Source organism: Haliotis rubra, unplaced genomic scaffold (genome assembly GCF_003918875.1).
Source record: "Haliotis rubra isolate DU_JTF1 unplaced genomic scaffold, ASM391887v1 Scf3, whole genome shotgun sequence".
In the NCBI taxonomy this organism is placed as follows: Eukaryota; Metazoa; Mollusca; class Gastropoda; order Lepetellida; family Haliotidae; genus Haliotis; species Haliotis rubra.
In genome coordinates, this window is record NW_025766968.1 from 7,592,535 (window position 1) to 7,609,576 (window position 17,042).

General features: G+C 38.9%; 2 protein-coding genes across 2 annotated transcripts in view; one reads left to right on the forward strand and one right to left on the reverse strand.

Moving 5' to 3' along the window:
• The window catches only part of LOC124282489, a 207,789-nt gene that overhangs the window by 172,500 nt on the left and 18,247 nt on the right, over window positions 1-17,042 (reverse strand). The window contains exon 2 of the mRNA XM_046718497.1: window positions 6,466-6,658. Within this exon, the coding sequence (XP_046574453.1) occupies window positions 6,466-6,655 (190 nt within the window). The 5' untranslated portion in view covers window positions 6,656-6,658. The remainder of the gene's footprint in view (window positions 1-6,465; window positions 6,659-17,042) is intronic.
• Window positions 7,800-17,042, forward strand: part of LOC124282490 — a 45,164-nt gene continuing 35,921 nt past the window's right edge. The window contains exon 1 of the mRNA XM_046718499.1: window positions 7,800-7,908. The gene's annotated coding sequence lies outside the window, so the exon portion shown is untranslated. The remainder of the gene's footprint in view (window positions 7,909-17,042) is intronic.

Genomic DNA, 17,042 nt, shown 5'->3' on the forward strand with positions numbered 1-17,042 from the left:
ATTATTTTCTACTGGATTTGGAGATATTTGGCATAACCAAGAAAATAGAATATATCCAGAAATTCATCAAATCATTTACTCAAAGACTAAAAGATATGTATTTTCAAAACTGGCAAGAAAATGTAATTTTTGGAGTAAAATTGATATTTTATACTTATCCTGACTCATGCTCTTTTTGCTTGTCTTCTTCTTCTTGCGAACATAGTGGAACACTTGTATCTCCCTAATTGAAGCTCCCTTCAATTTAAAATCACTAATTAGTATTCACCACGAGTTACCTCCTTTCCACAAGCGGGAGAGCGAGCCACCTCTACCCATGTGCCTCACTCTCTCCTCATATACTGAGCCCAACATTTGAATTTACAGGGAAATCCAAAGTGTTATTTGGGAGGATGGGAGGGCTGACCTCATGAGTCAGGATAAGTATAAAATATCAATTTTACTCCAAAATTACATATTTTTCCTTATCTGACTCATCTCTTGCTTGTAGCATCCTACTGAGCGGAGGTGGGAATATCTAATACTTTGGATTTTTAATAATTAGTGATTTGAACTGTGATGATTGTAATAACCCTATGGGAACTTCATAAAAGGCACTGAACTGATGAATTCCTGCTGCTAACTTATCAGCTGCCATATAAAAGGTTATTACCATGTACTTATTATGATAAAGTATATATAACATTAATACAATGCTTAAGACTAATAGACTTAAGCTTGTTAATATCTTAGTATAAACTCCTTAGAGTTTGTTAGCTAAAATACTTTAAGATATAACATAGTACTAAGCTTAAGATATGATTAAACTTAAGCTAATTATATAATAGCAAACTCTTTAGAGTTTGTTAGTTAATATACTTATATGATATAGATATAATGCTGAGCTTAAGATATGAATAAGCTTTAGCTACATATATAATAGCAAAAACTCTGTAGAGTTTGTTAGCTAATATATTTTTATAATATGAGTATAGTACTGTGCTTAAGCTATAATTAACTTAAGCTACATATATAATAGCCAAACTCTGTAGAGTTTGTTAGCTAATATATTTTTATAATATGAGTATAGTACTGTGCTTAAGCTATAATTAACTTAAGCTACATATATAATAACCAAACTCTGTAGAGTTTGTTAGCTAATATATATTTATAATATTAGTATAGTACTGAGCTTAAGATATAATTAACTTAAGCTACATATATATAGCAAAACTCATCCAGGCGTGTTCATAAACCTCACTTGTGAGGTGTTGGAGCACTATATTCATATCCCCAGGTTGGGCGTGAAATTTCCGTTTTATTCTCCAAACAGAAGTTTAGTAGGTTTACTAACCATCTAGTTGTGTTAGTCGCTTGATGAAATTCAGCTGTAGTCTGAAACGCTGTGGATTTAGATCCACTTGTATCTTTCGTCTAGGTAATTCGCTGCGAAGTCCTTGACGATGTAGGTGCACAACCAGGTGTGTCGTTGAACTTTATGTAAAATCGCCTGACTGCCGATCCCTCGTCTTAACTTGACAGGGGAGGTCTCTAACTTGAAGAAAAGCAGTCTAATCATGAATGTTCAGGTTAACTGGACTGTAATGAGGCTTGCTCGTTCACTGATATATAGTTGTCACTTGTGACGTAAGTCTTGAACTGTGAATAGAGATCGACCTCTGTGTAGGTCGTTGTCCCTCGAGGTCCAATCAGAACAAGGCATTTTGATTCTGTATAATACCCGAGCTGTGATGTCACCGGTGTAGCGGGAAAAAACCCACCTTGAATAAATTCTTGTCGTCGTTGATATTAGCATAAACGTCGGTCTTCACCGTAGCTTCCCGAAGTTATCCGAGTGACCACGTGTTTCGAGGGTTAATGGTAACCGCCAGCGAAACCTCCGCCTTGAAATATCTGCAGCTCTGTAATTTTATGCTGGGTAGGTTATTTTCCTGGTTGTCGTGAAAGTAATTTCAGTTTTGAATATAATTCCGACTTCCTTATATATAAGGGTATAAACAACTTGCAAGTTGTGAGCTTGTAGACTGTATACATGAATGTATCTCGTCATAATTGTAGAATTAACGTTGAACTTGTTGTACATATTTCTTCTCAGAAACTTTGGACGATTAAGAGTTATACTTCGCTGTAACAAGGCTGCTGTTCAATTTCGATATTGAATTGTCTGCAGATATCGCGCGTAATGGTCGCATGTAGATAATCGTATCGTCCGGGATTGTATATTAGCAATTTATACGGAATAGTTGATTTCTGTGAAGATCTATGAAATGTCGTTGACTAATAATACAGCGGCGTTTCTGTGTTGTAAATAGCCTGAGCAATTATCTTCGCAGTAGGCTTATAGGCGGCATCTGGCATACAGTTGATAATCAACTTATGCGACGTCTTGAAACGGACTGACGAAAGTAGCTATATATGACGCAGTGGCTAGTATATGGAAACCTTGGAGGAGACTTCCTCGGTGAACGCCGAGACTTCGCGAAGTTCTCGAAGTATCCCTTCTAGATCTTCTGGGTGAAGTAGACTTGGAGCCACTTAGCCTTCGCGACCATCGCTGGAAGGTGTCGAGAATCAAAGCCCGATTAGTATATATATATATATAATATATATATGAGCGCTTGCCGATGAACAGCCTCTGTGTTTAACAGGATGTGGGATCGTGGCGCTTGCCTAAGAAATAGGGTCGCATGGATCATCTTATCATATTCAGAAGTCGGTATTTACGAGAAGTCTGGTGATAAGTGTCTAATTGATCGTTCTAGATCTATTTAGGCCAGCAGACATATGTCGTCATGGATTCAACAGAACCAATATACGATTGTAGTTCTTATACTTGATATCGATGATCAACTTGTCTATGGGTTGATCTTCTCGGAGACTTGTGAGGGGAACGTTGATAGTTTCCTTGAAGCTCTTGTATAGTCCCTCGATGTCCTTCTAGATGATGATGATCTGGATTCAGGTGTCCTTCAAGCATGCCTTCGCCGAAGCTTCCTCGCGTCCGGTCCGGGGAACGACGATATGACCTTCAGCGAAGGCTTCCGTGATGTCTGATGGTCCGAGTCCACATCTAGGGATGAAACCGCATAAGGTGATGATCGATCCTGCCTTCGCGAAGTCCTTCGCGAAGGCTGTACATCTAGGTCTTTCCGCCCGCGAAGGCTGTACATCTAGGTCCTTTCCGCTAGGCGAAGGCTGTACATCTAGGTCCTTCGTCAAGGTGGTCCGTGACTTCCTTCGAAGGTGACATCGCCCTGGCTGCTACGCTGACGGGGTGCCTCTGGGGTGCTGTCTACGTTGGAGCCTTCGGCTTCGGACCCTGCTACCGCAGATATTGGTCCTCCATGATGTTCATAATTTGTCGCATCATGTCTTCTGGGATGGTCTGCGACGAGGTCGCCGGTGCTTTATCTGCGGTGTTAATGGAGGGTCCACCGGAAAATCGTCCGACATCAGTGTAGAGACATCAGGCTGCATGGTGATCTCTGCTGATGTCGTTGTAGCTGTCCCCGGTCGCTTCTGTATGGCGTCACGTCGGGGATGATGATCAGCTGATCATCGTAGAGGTCCAGGTCATCGGCTGGAACAATCTCGTTGAGAAAGTCCTAGTAGACTTCGTTGATTTTCCTCAGAGGTCGACGCTGCCCTGGGTGTCGCGGCGTCTGCGTTGAGTGTTGGTAATGATGGGACCCTCAGGACGATCATCGCATATCGCGTTGGTACATCAGGCTGCATGCTGATCTGTGCCGACATCGGTCAATCTTTGATGTACATCGGTATGATGACCCGGCTGATCATCATACAGGCCCAAAACTTCGATGGGAGCGGTCCCGGTTGTTGAGATGTAGTAGAAAACCCTCTAGTCTTCTGCCGCGACGATGGGATGTCTGGGGAAGCAGGATGCTTCTTGGAGATGGCGGACTACGCCCCACACCTCTCCACCACTCTAGCCGAACACCACACGGGGGGGAGTCGGCCAACAGCAGTGAGACTGGCGAGGGTTCCGTGTATCAGTCATACTAGACTCTGCATACGCAGCGACCTATCTGCCAGCGCGTGCCAAGCGCAAAGTAAATATTAATAAAAAGGTAGAATTGGATAAATTAGTACCGCAACTGCAATGTGAATATAATAAACATGGGCCGTGCATCATATTAAAGGCGGATCAGCAGCAGCATAAAAAGCGTAATCTGCAATAGTACAGAATTTTCATCAAGCGTAATCCACTGAAACAAACACCGCGGCGTCCGTGAATAAACTGTAGAAAAGCGACTAAATATCAATATATAATCGTTGAAGGATACTAGCTAAACCTCTATAGATGTCTATACGAGGTAACTAACTAAATATAATTCAAAGGATATAGTGTATTCGGAGACACAGGAAGCTCTCGATCCAGCTCACTGGGCGAAGAAGGAGAGAGTGAGGCACATGGGTAGAGGTGGCCCTCGTTCCCGAGCTTGTGGAAAGGAGGTAACTCGTGGTGAATACTAATTAGTGATTTTAAATTGAAGGGAGCTTCAATTAGGGAGATACAAGTGTTCCACTATGTTCGCAAGAAGAAGAAGACAAGCAAAAAGAGCATGAGTCAGGATAAGGAAAAATAATTATCTATTTCAAGCAAATGTGACACTTACCTAACGTTTAAAAACAATATCCATACCGAATTCTATCTATCATGTTTAAATGTAAAAAAGTATAGAGTAAGTTTAACATGATTCCGATGCTCATCTCATGAATTTCTAATCGAGAAAGGTAGATATGTAAATATGGATAGAGAACATAGAACTTGTAAATTGTGCAATACAAATGCAATTGAAGACGAGTATAATTTTCTTCTTGTATGCCCTAACTACAGTAATCTTTGAAGCAAATATATAAGAGAAAAATATTATGTCCATCCAAACAGGCTTAAGTGTTCACTACTGCTGAACAGTCCAAATCCTAAAGAAATTGAAAACCTGTCCATGTATATTTTTTACTCATTTGTACATAGAAAGCGAATTGTTCCTTGAAAGTGTATAAAGCAATGTATATAGTGTACTATAGGCATGAGGCCTTTTCAGTACCGGAATAAAGATTGACACCACAACTGCTTGAAGTGCTGGCAAAATATCAAGTATTGTGATGGTCAGAGGTAAGATGTCATTAGTGGTTGGGGGCAGTGAGTAATTTTGAGTGATCAGCCTTTGTACATACATAAACAGGGCAAGATTAATTGTTCTCAGGGCGGAGGGGTAGCCTAGTGGTTTAAGCTTTCGCTCATCATGCAGAAAACCGGGATTTGGATCCCTACATGGGTAGAGTGTGTGAAGCCCATTTCTGGTGTCCCCTGCTGTGATATTGTTGGTGATATTGATAAAAATGGAGTATAACTAAACTTACTCAGTTATTGTTCTCAATGTTTGGAGTTGGGACAGTATCCTGAAGGTTGGCTACATGTGAGTGAGTGAGTGAGTTTAGTTTTTACGCTGCTTTTAGCAATATTCCAGCAATATCACGGCGGGGGACACCAGGAATGGGCTTAACACATTGCACCCATGTGGGGAATCGAACCCAGGTCTTCGGCGTGACAAGCCAAAGCTTTAACCACTAGGCTACCCCACCGCCCTGTTGGCTACATGTAGGAGAGTGACCTGAAGGCCTTTTAGACCTGACTTATGAGTGAGAGAGTCGAGTTTCACATTGCTTTTAACAATAATATTCTTGAAATATCCCAGCAGGGGACCCCAGATATAGGCTTTACATTGTACACATGTGAAAAATCAAACCCAGCACACTGTTTAACCACTCAGCTACCCCACCAACCCCTGGGACTTATCAACTTGTATAGATTGGATACCCTGTTGTAAACATTAAATTCCGGTTTCCAACACTTCTGGATTCCAGGACAGAGACAGGCCTGTTTCAGGATATTTGAGAGGCAAAATAATGTGAACATACTTGAATGCACTTACATTAATTCTACAGCCTATTACTTATTGCAGCTTATTTGCAGCCACCTATTTAAAACTTTTGTGGTTGTGAATCTATAACAGTGAGTTTCAAAACAAATTGTTCTCTCATTGAACTTGTGTGATCATTTACTGATGTAATAAGTTAGTTTGGTAAGGCCTGATTTCTGCTTAACCTCTGTTGAAATAAGGAGTGAGTGAGTAAGTGAGTGAGTGTGTGAGTGAGTATGGTTTACGCCGCTTTAGCAAGATTCCAGCATTATCAAGGCAGGGGACACCAGAAATGGGCTTCACACATTGTACCCATGTGGGAAATCGAACTTGGGTCTTTGGCGTGATGAGCGAACGCTTTAACCACTAGCCTACCCCACCACCCTTAAATAAGGAAATCGGCTTATTACAATTTCTCTACAACAGTGAGGAAGATCAGTAATTTCTCAAGAACATATGAAAAATTGCTGATGTGGTACAAAGCAGCCTTATCTGCTTCACTTCAAGTTTTACAACTCACCTGTAACAATGACAGTGTGACTAGCTCCACATCCAACATATTTCACTTGACATTTGGGGTTATCTCCCTTGAATGTGGACACTGGACTTTGGTCAAAGCCGACATCATTTTGCTTTCCATGGCAATGTTGACCAAACTCGCCACAGCCCCAACACAACAGGTGAGGAATACGCCTCTCTTCTTCCTCCATGTTCTGAGGGGACAAAAACATTGCTATGAATTGAAAGGAAATACTTGAAGCTGTTACAATATAGCACAAACTCATCAAACAAACAAGCAAAATGAAATACACAATATAAATTTTGACATATTCATAAATGCCATTTCACAACACTGACAACACTATTATCTACAGCTTAGATTGTACAAACTGGGATTTTCATATGAATTATTTTTCGGATAATGTGTTGATGTATTTAAAATTCGTGAACATTGGTTTTCATCTATATTTGATATAAGAAAAATAAAAAATTGCAGTTTCCTTGAATTAAAGAATTCTGATACATACTACATAATCTATTAAATATTGTCATATGGAATTCGACCATCATCGAATCATATAATGAAGTAAGTTTGCTTCTAAGGTGCCTTTTCCCAAACCTATCCGATCATTGGCCACCAGAAATACAGCATTTATGGCAATACAGCCATAGTATTCACAAATATCATTGACTTCATACATTGTACCCATGTTGGGAACTAAACCTGGACTTTCACCACGACATGTGAATGATTTACTCACCATCCGGATTTATAACAATGGGAGGCATTGTCTCTGTGTGGACACAGACTTCCACAAGCTTTGTACAGCAATATTTCACTCCCAACACAGATGTCAAGTGTGCAAAGGTCAGGTCACACTGAAGCAGCACAGCATGACAGAAGCAAATAAAACTGCTTCAGTTAATAAATGATATGTAACCAACATTGAAGTGAATTTTGCTGCCTGCGCTTTAGTGTTCAGGGGATTCCCCTCGTATTGATGAGTGGGCGAGTTTGGTTTTACGCCACTTTGAGCAATATTCCAGCAATATCACGGCGGTGACACAAGAAATGGGTTTCACACATTGTACCATGAGGTGAATCGAACACGGGCCTTCGGAGTGACGAGCGAGTGCCTTAACCACAAGGCTACCCCACCGCCCCCATTTCATTTGAGTAAATTACCATCAAACACTATTGCCTTGAATGTGTTACCCCACCGCCCTAGCATTCATGATAGAAACAGACTTTTTAAAGAGATCAAGGTTCAGTTTTATTTGCTGAACTGTACCAACAACAATGCCTATTGTTAACACTGACCAGGAAATATTAATGTTTGAGGTTAGTTAGTATCCATGTTTATATCAGGTGGAATCAGCAACCTCAACAACGATGCGTATGTAAGCAGCAATAATATGTTCGAATCCTGTACTGGGATTGAAACCACAGACCTGATCTGAGGTAAGTCACCTTGTCTGCATGACCAAAGAAGTTAATCCTTACAGATCTAGAAATCTGACATGTAAGGATATCCTCTGTGGGATAAATCTGCTACACCTATAGAAGGTGCACGTGGTAAGTATTTGAAACAAATGAATTGAAAGTTCAACTGAACATATACATTATATATATACACTTTAGTTACACTGCTCCAGTGCGGGTTAAACATACATTGCTTTGATGTATTGTGCTGTCTGCGTCATTGTGGCCACACTTTTACAGTTGAGTCAGGTTTTGCAGACGAGCCCTACTCACACTTGGTAATTGTTCTTTTCGATATATGACCTGACTTCTTGATCTGTTCTCCTAACCTATTGTACACCTATGAGCCCTTTCTATCATTTATAAATTGAAAGGTAAAACATGTCAAGTTTAAGTTTTGTTTTTCATATCCATTAAAATTTGAACAACATACACAACATGTTGAAACTGAAGCAGAAATATTATTTAGAAGATAAAAACAAGATGAGGTATGGGTTTTGGTGAATATTTCATGACGTGGACTGTGATTCAGAAATGTCCAATCTGTAAATTTTTCTCATCAAATACTCAAATAGACAATTTATGTTTTTGTAAAAAAAATTAAAATACAACAGTTAACAGTAAATTTCTTTAGTGTAATCTTTCTATGTAATCTGCCTGTGGGTGAGTGAGAGTGAATTTGGTTTAACACAGCTGTAAACAGTATTTCGGTTTTATCACTGCAGCAGCCAGCAGGTCTCTGGCTTTTAATTTCAGGCTGATATCCCATCACCATGGTTTGGCGCTGACAAACCGAGACACAATTAGAACATACTGAGATTGAAACCTATGCCCACGTTTCAAACAGATCAAGGGACACAACTCTGCACAGTAAATAGTTTCACCTCAAATGTCTGGGCCACCAATGGCCCCAGATCTGCCAAAGATACAAAAACAGACTTGATTTTATAGCATGACCCTCTGATACCGTTGTTGAAAATGCATATCTCCATTACAACTTAATTGCCTGGTAAGCAGTTTCAAGAAAATTATTCATATGCAGTGGAATTTCCTGAAGATTTCCAGGATCTAATCCCAGTTGACAATAATTTTCAATAAAGATGACTACATCATACACGACCAATTATTTTACAAAGCAGAATGTTTGGTGTATTTCACAAACATTTCACAGCCCTAATAAAGCAGGAAAAGCTGTTTTTATCATTGCTAATATTAATTCTCATGATTGTCAAGAATTGAAAGTTATCTTTCATTGTCCAAAATGGTGTCCAGGTTGCAAACTGGTTTCGATTGCCTGGTCATTTTAAACATGAAAGGTTCAGGTGAGATAACATTTCATTTCATGAGCACCTGAACCCTCTTTAGTCAGCTCTTAATTTCCACAAACACTGTATGCTAACAATGTGTGTAATTGTCCAATGTAGCCAGTGCAGCATACATACCTATGTCTTTATGTTTATTTATTTACTGATCGACACTGTATGCACATGATATATACTGAACTGAATGTGGTACAAAAATGACCTCTTTCATTTAAGTGTACATGTATTCATATTAAGGCATTGTGCTCTTATGAAGTATAGGCTTAGGTGATGTGTGACACACTTTGAGCAGCATAGTAGCAGATACAAGGGAGTAAAAAGATACAGAACACCCAAAGGAGTGGGTGAGTAGTGAGTGAGTAAGTTAGTTTAGTTTTGCTTCGCACTCAGCAATATTCCAGCTATATGGTGTCAGTCTGTTAATAATCGAGTCTGGACCAGACAATCCAGTGATCAACAGTATGGCCATAAATCTATGCAAATGGGATACGATGACATGTGTCCAAGTCAGGGAGCCTGACCACCCGATCTTAGTCGATTCTTACGACAAGCATTGGTTACTGAAGATCAATTCTATCCCGGATCTTCACTCGTAGAACAACCAAAGGACACCACCAATGTCCATTGTGAATGATAATGTGTGAGTAAACACCCAAATACTCTGAAGAAAGCATCAAGCTCAATAATTTGAGCACTTTTACACATAGGAGGTCATGTCAGTTGAACTGATCATCTACCCATGACTATTAAATTCTCAGTGTTAGTGAGCAAAACATTCATAGAAACATATCTGATTATTGTACCTTTAAAACAGTAAGTGAGTTTAGTTTTATGCCACTTTTAGCAATATTCTTGCAATATCATGGTGGGGGAACACCAGAAATGGGCTTCACACATTGTACCCATGTGGGGAATTGAACTTGTGTCTTAGTGATGAGCGAACATTTTAACCACTAGACTACCTCACTACCCACAAAAATGGACAACCAGATCCAAATGGCATCTACACCCAAAAGAGAGACTACAACCAAGGACATATATGGGTAGTATGTTTCATTTCTTTTTGCAGGAAAAATCAAATTTTCCAAATAATGGTGACCAGTGAAGAAATGGAGCCAGTTGTTTCAGAAAGATGACTTATGATTTGCAGAAAACTCACAAATTTTTAAATACTGAGGGCTTACCTGAACAACCTCCTAAAAATGTCTGATCTACATACACAAGAGTAAAATATTTTAAAAAATTAAAGAAAAGTATCAGGCTGTTTATCGACAAATCCAGAGAAATTGTTTGAAAAAATGGGAGCAGCATATTTCTGCTTAATTACCACAAGTAACTTAAACGATATATTGCCAACCCACCTCCTCCTCCTCCTCCTCCCATACTGTATCCAGAGATGGAACATATCCAAGGGTTGGGAGGAACGCCACACAGTGTTCCATGCTGGTATCACCTGTCTACTTACAGCCCCGACATCACCATGTACATGGCATCCCCACCAACACTGACATCAGTAGTGAAAAACATCTCCAGGTAATCCAAGGAAATGAAGGCAGTCTTTCTTTCCCCATTCCATTCTTGGTATACATACACTGAATATGAAAGTAACTCCTTTGGTGGTGAACAGCGGGTATTTTATCACACATAAATACTGCCTAACACAGACACTGCTCATGTCTGGTTACCAAGGTAATCGCTGACTCTTGATGCTGGAACTGCCTTATCAACTGTTCTTGATTGAATTTCTTTCACAGTGGTTATAAATAATGGCTTTGTTTTCTTGCAGTAAAAGAAAGGTAAGCTTCCCTTTCATCAGACCGACAGACCCACAGTCACTCTTAAATTCACAATTTGTCGTAATATAATGTGAAATGTGTCATTTTAATATCCTTTTCACGGTTCAACTTGTCCATGTAGAATACATAAATTCAAAAATGATTGTCACAGAAGCATATATCATGTAAAAGAAATATATTTCTGCATGGTATGCCCCACATGTTCACGATGCTCAGAGTATATGATGATATACACATGGTATATCTTGATATCCAAGAATCACAACATCTTTTGGCATCGGCTGCAGCTAGTTACACAGAACATTTGTCATCCATAGAATATAACACTGAAAACACAAACGACTCTCCAGCCGTATATATCCAGCATGCTATACCACTATTTCCAGTTTTGGTCCACAAAATCCCCAATAATCAGATCCACATGTGTATCCATGGATAACAAACTTGGGCAATATCAGGTAGAGCTTTTGTACATATTCTGGCCCACTGACACCTAACCTACTGACACCCGCTAGACGCCTATCACAGAAATTGGCGGTAAAGATCAGCCAAGTATTGTATTGGATCAAACAGCCTGTCAGAAAACAAGCTGGCATGTCTGGGGAAAGTTAATATACTTGCCTTCCAAAGCCTGAGTCTGCATAATGTAGAGAACATGCACACAATATAGTGAATATGCATACAATATAAACTGCATGTTTTAGTATTTGGCAGTTATATGGATAAGTTAGCTTAGAAATAACAGCAAACAACAGCTTTGTGGTCCATCATAATTTGAATGATTTCACGGTATCTACTCCAGGCATTTTTGTCTCTCCATATCATGATTTTCACCTTTGTATATATACAATTTAGACAAATATCTCAAAGACATTAATTTTACCATTTTTCAAATATGTTTAAAAAGTATTCCTTTAAAATATTTTTTCAACACATCAGGTGACATGTACTGAAATTACTTTCAACTTTACATCAGTGGTGAAATACAACATCGATAAGACCTTAAGCCAATGCAAGCCAAGGGATCATGTTGTTTTTTCAACAAGCAGAGGTATCGAGGTAATGTTGAAGTAATCTGTGTTATCTACCATATATAAATCAAAGTTTTAGAAAATGTGAAGTAGGACTTGCCACTGTAGATAAATTCCTTCCTGTTCCACGGTAGCCCCATGAGTGTCTACTTGTAAATAACTATGAAACAGGGTGAGATGTTTTTCAAATATTGTTCCAGACGTTTAATCCCTTTCTTTTGTATTTCTTTTCAAAGGCCAATTATGTAGAGCTGAACTCAAAAGCCACACAGGTATGCTCTAAGCATATTCAACATGATGGACATTATTATGCCGAATAACCAAAGACTACCATTTTCATAAGCTTCAAATACAAACATGGCTGTAACATAAAAAATCATTAACATTTACTTCTAATATTAATAATAAAAAATGTTAAATCTTTCTGTCCAACCCTATCAAAATAAGAACATCCTATATATGTGTCAGACATGGATGAAGCTCACGAATCTGACATAGAAATGAATCAGTTGATATCTTTCCTGTTTGCTGAACACAAACATGGTTTTCCATCACAAAACACATTTTCCACAGAGAATATCCTACATAACTCCAGTGGTAAACGCAGACGAATTTCAAAAGTGACAGAATGAAACAAAGAACCGAACACCCTATCATGCCACCCAGATCTGCCTCCAAGGTAAGGAAACAACAGTACTATCCAGGGGAGAACTAGAGAGATCACGTCATCTTGTGATCTCTCACTCCAGTACAATCCAGGAGAGAAGTACAAACATCATGTCATCTTGTTAAGACTCTGTCAACTGTGATCAGGATTTCGGTTTATCTATAAGTGATCAGCACTTTGTAATCCTTATTGCCTGACAGATCAGCCTTCAAAACTTAACATATTAACCCCATTATTTTCCATAATGTGACAGCTCACACCATATGTAACCAAAATAAATGTTTCTAAAATCAGAAATGTTTATTGTATGTAAAATTTCCTTTCAAATAAGGTCCTACACATGTACTTTCAAATTTAATTAAGAAAATTGAATGTTTTTTCCCGCTCTAAGATGTGACATTTTAGGGTTAATGACGTGTTACACCCGGCCACTGTGGAGTATCCAGTACAAAGACTGAACATGACAAGGTCAGGTGAGAACATTCAGTGAAAGTCATTATTGTAAGACAAGAACCGTAGTAGAAGAACTACAGAGCTTATCTCAACCTGAAATCTAATATATTATGTGAAGAGCCCTGAAGAGCCACTCATGGCTGTGTAAGAATACTCATGGACAAGCCACAGACCGACAATGTTTACCTCAATATAATCTGCCACAGTATGGCAATGTAATATGTTACATTCTTTATATGGGATGATATTGTAATATGTTACATTCTTTATATGGGATGATATTCCATTTACAATTGACCAATATGATTGTAGTCATTTCAAATAATTCACAAAAAGAGTTTTTGATAACTTTTCATAACAGATATGTTATTAATACGTCTAAGCATATTATTACAAATGGACATACTGATCAATTGGACCAGTATTTAGTTTGGAATGTTTATCCCATCTATTTTTGTCTCACAGTCCCTGAACTGCATTATTTCCCCTACTGCTAAGCCCTCCCTGCAATGCTAAAGCCCTAAATGAAGCAAGTCTAGATTTCCTCAGGTCCCAACTCACTGGGGCTTGTTTTCAATATACAAGGAATTGTTTGTTTCTATAAAAATTGTATATATTCAGAGACTAAGCATGTGTTCATCATATCACTAACACTTTGAGATGGATTTTGGACAGTGCTGGCGCCAATCATTCTGTCACATGCAGAAAAGAATTCAGTTCTCTTGAACCCATAATTTGACCCATTACAGTTTGTGTTCTTGTAAATGCCGCAGTCAGCAATATTCAAGCTAAATCACAAGACCAGGCAATCCAGTGATTGACATCATGACCATCGATCTCCATAATAGAGGCACAGTGACACGTAACATACATGATCCCTGAGCCTGACCACCGTTAGTGGCCTTTTATAGCAAGCATTGGTTGCAGAAGATCAGTTCTAGCCCATATCTTAATGGATTCATTAAAGACAGAAACAGTATTCTTTTCATGCTTTCATTTTTATGTTTTTATATCAAGTACTGCAGATATGGACCTTAAATGTTTTGTGCTTTAAACCCCAATGTTTCCATCAAATGTTTGGATCACATTTGTTATGATCAACAGAAAGTTGTGATATAATACTGCAAAGATAAGAAATAAAACAACCATAAAATTAATGTGCAAAATATGAGTGTCCCTTGTGGCCTTAGAAAAGCAATGCTTTTCAATCAGAGCACATTAATTGTCTTCTCAGATTCAGGCTTAATGATTGGTTTGGTAACAACACTTGAAACCTATACAATCTTCATTGCTGACATTTCTTTCATATTTGAATATGTGCTATTGTTACTTCCTGGTTGTAATTTCATGGACGATCAAGCAATTTAAGTTATCTTTGTGAAGACACGATATTGTTCCTTTTGTGATATTGTTAGCTGAGTTGTATATATTGTTGAAAGCCAAGGCTTAATATTTTGGGACACATTCATCTCATGATTTACAGTGCATATTACAGAGGCTAGCTGTTCTTGCTCTTGTATATTTGAAACGATTCCTATTATACAGTTACACTACATATTTATTACATGGAGAGGGAATAAGTAAAGTGGATGGGTCACATATAGCAACATTCAAAAGGTAGATCACTTCAAAGTCCCCTAAAGGTTAAGAGGGAATTATTTCATAAAGTATTTGATTTCCATATGAATGGTTTAAGTCCCTGATGAGATAGTGTAAGGTGGCAATTTTACAACCTGTAAAGGTGATCTGGTGTGAGGTCATTCAATACACCTTTGAATTCATACACCGAGTGTACTGAGGTAGAACGGCTTATATAGTCCCATTCAAAACTGTTGCATACCTACATACATGCATGTCTGTGTGTGGCTACTTGTACTAGTCCAGACTAATGCTGGATATACAGTTCCAGCTCACTGAGACACCCAACTACAGTTTAATATGGATACCCCACTAAGACAGTATACTGACTCAAAGTAGATCAGTGATGTTTTATTGTACTAGTCCAGACTAATGCTGGATATACAGTTCCAGCCCACCGAGACACCCAACTACAGTTTACTATGGATACCCCACTAAGACAGTATACTGACTCAAAGTAGATCAGTGATGTTTTATTGTACTGGTCCACTCTAATACTGGATATACAGTTCGAGCTCACCGAGAGACCCAACTACAGTTTAATATGGATACCCCACTAAGACAGTATACTGACTCAAAGTAGATCAGTGATGTTTTATTGTACTGGTCTAGTCTAATGCTGGATAACACTTAGGCTGGATATACAGTTCCAGCCCACCGAGACACCAAACTACAGTTTAATATGGATACCCTACTAAGACAGTATACTGACTCAAAGTAGATCAATGTTTTATTGTACTATCAGACTAATGCTGGATATACACTTTGAGACACCCAACTACAGTTTAATATGGATACCCCACTAAGACAGTATACTGACTCAAAGTAGATATGTTTTATTGTACTGGTCCAGTTTTCCTGGATATACAGTTCCAGCCCACCGAGACACCCAACTACAGTTTAATATGGATACCCCACTAAGACAGTATACTGACTCAAAAGATCAGTGATCAGTTTTGTTTTATTGTACTGGTCTAGACTAATGCTGGATATACACTTCCAGCCCACCGAGACACCCAACTACAGTTTAATATGGATACCCCACTAAGACAGTATACTGACTCAAAGTAGATCAGTGATGTTTTATTGTACTGGTCCACTCTAATACTGGATATACAGTTCGAGCTCACCGAGAGACCCAACTACAGTTTAATATGGATACCCCACTAAGACAGTATACTGACTCAAAGTAGATCAGTGATGTTTTATTGTACTGGTCTAGACTAATGCTGGATATACACTTCCAGCCCACCGAGACACCCAACTACAGTTTAATATGGATACCCTACTAAGACAGTATACTGACTCAAAGTAGATCAGTGATGTTTTATTGTACTGGTCCAGACTAATGCTGGATATACACTTCCAGCCCACTGAGACACCCAACTACAGTTTAATATGGATACCCTACTAAGACAGTATACTGACTCAAAGTAGATCAGTTTTGTTTTATTGTACTGGTCCAGACTAATGCTGGATATACACTTCCAGCCCACTGAGACACCCAACTACAGTTTAATATGGATACCCCACTAAGACAGTATACTGACTCAAAGTAGATCAGTTTTGTTTTATTGTACTGGTCCAGTCTAATGCTGGATATACACTTCCAGCCCACTGAGACACCCAACTACAGTTTAATATGGATACCCCACTAAGACAGTATACTGACTCAAAGTAGATCAGTTTTGTTTTAGTGTACTGGTCCAGTCTAATGCTGGATATACACTTCCAGCCCACCGAGACACCCAACTACAGTTTAATATGGATACCCCACTAAGACAGTATACTGACTCAAAGTAGATCAGTGATGTTTTATTGTACTGGTCCAGTCTAATGCTGGATATACACTTCCAGCCCATATGGAGACACCCAACTACAGTTTAATATGGATACCCCACTAAGACAGTATACTGACTCAAAGTAGATCAGTTTTGTTTTAGTGTACTGGTCCAGTCTAATGCTGGATATACACTTCCAGCCCACCGAGACACCTAACTACAGTTTAATATGGATACCCCACTAAGACAGTATACTGACTCAAAGTAGATCAGTTTTGTTTTAGTGTACTGGTCCAGTCTAATGCTGGATATACACTTCCAGCCCACCGAGACACCAACTACAGTTTAATATGGATACCCCACTAAGACAGTATACTGACTCAAAGTAGATCAGTTTTGTTTTATTGTACTGGTCCAGTCTAATG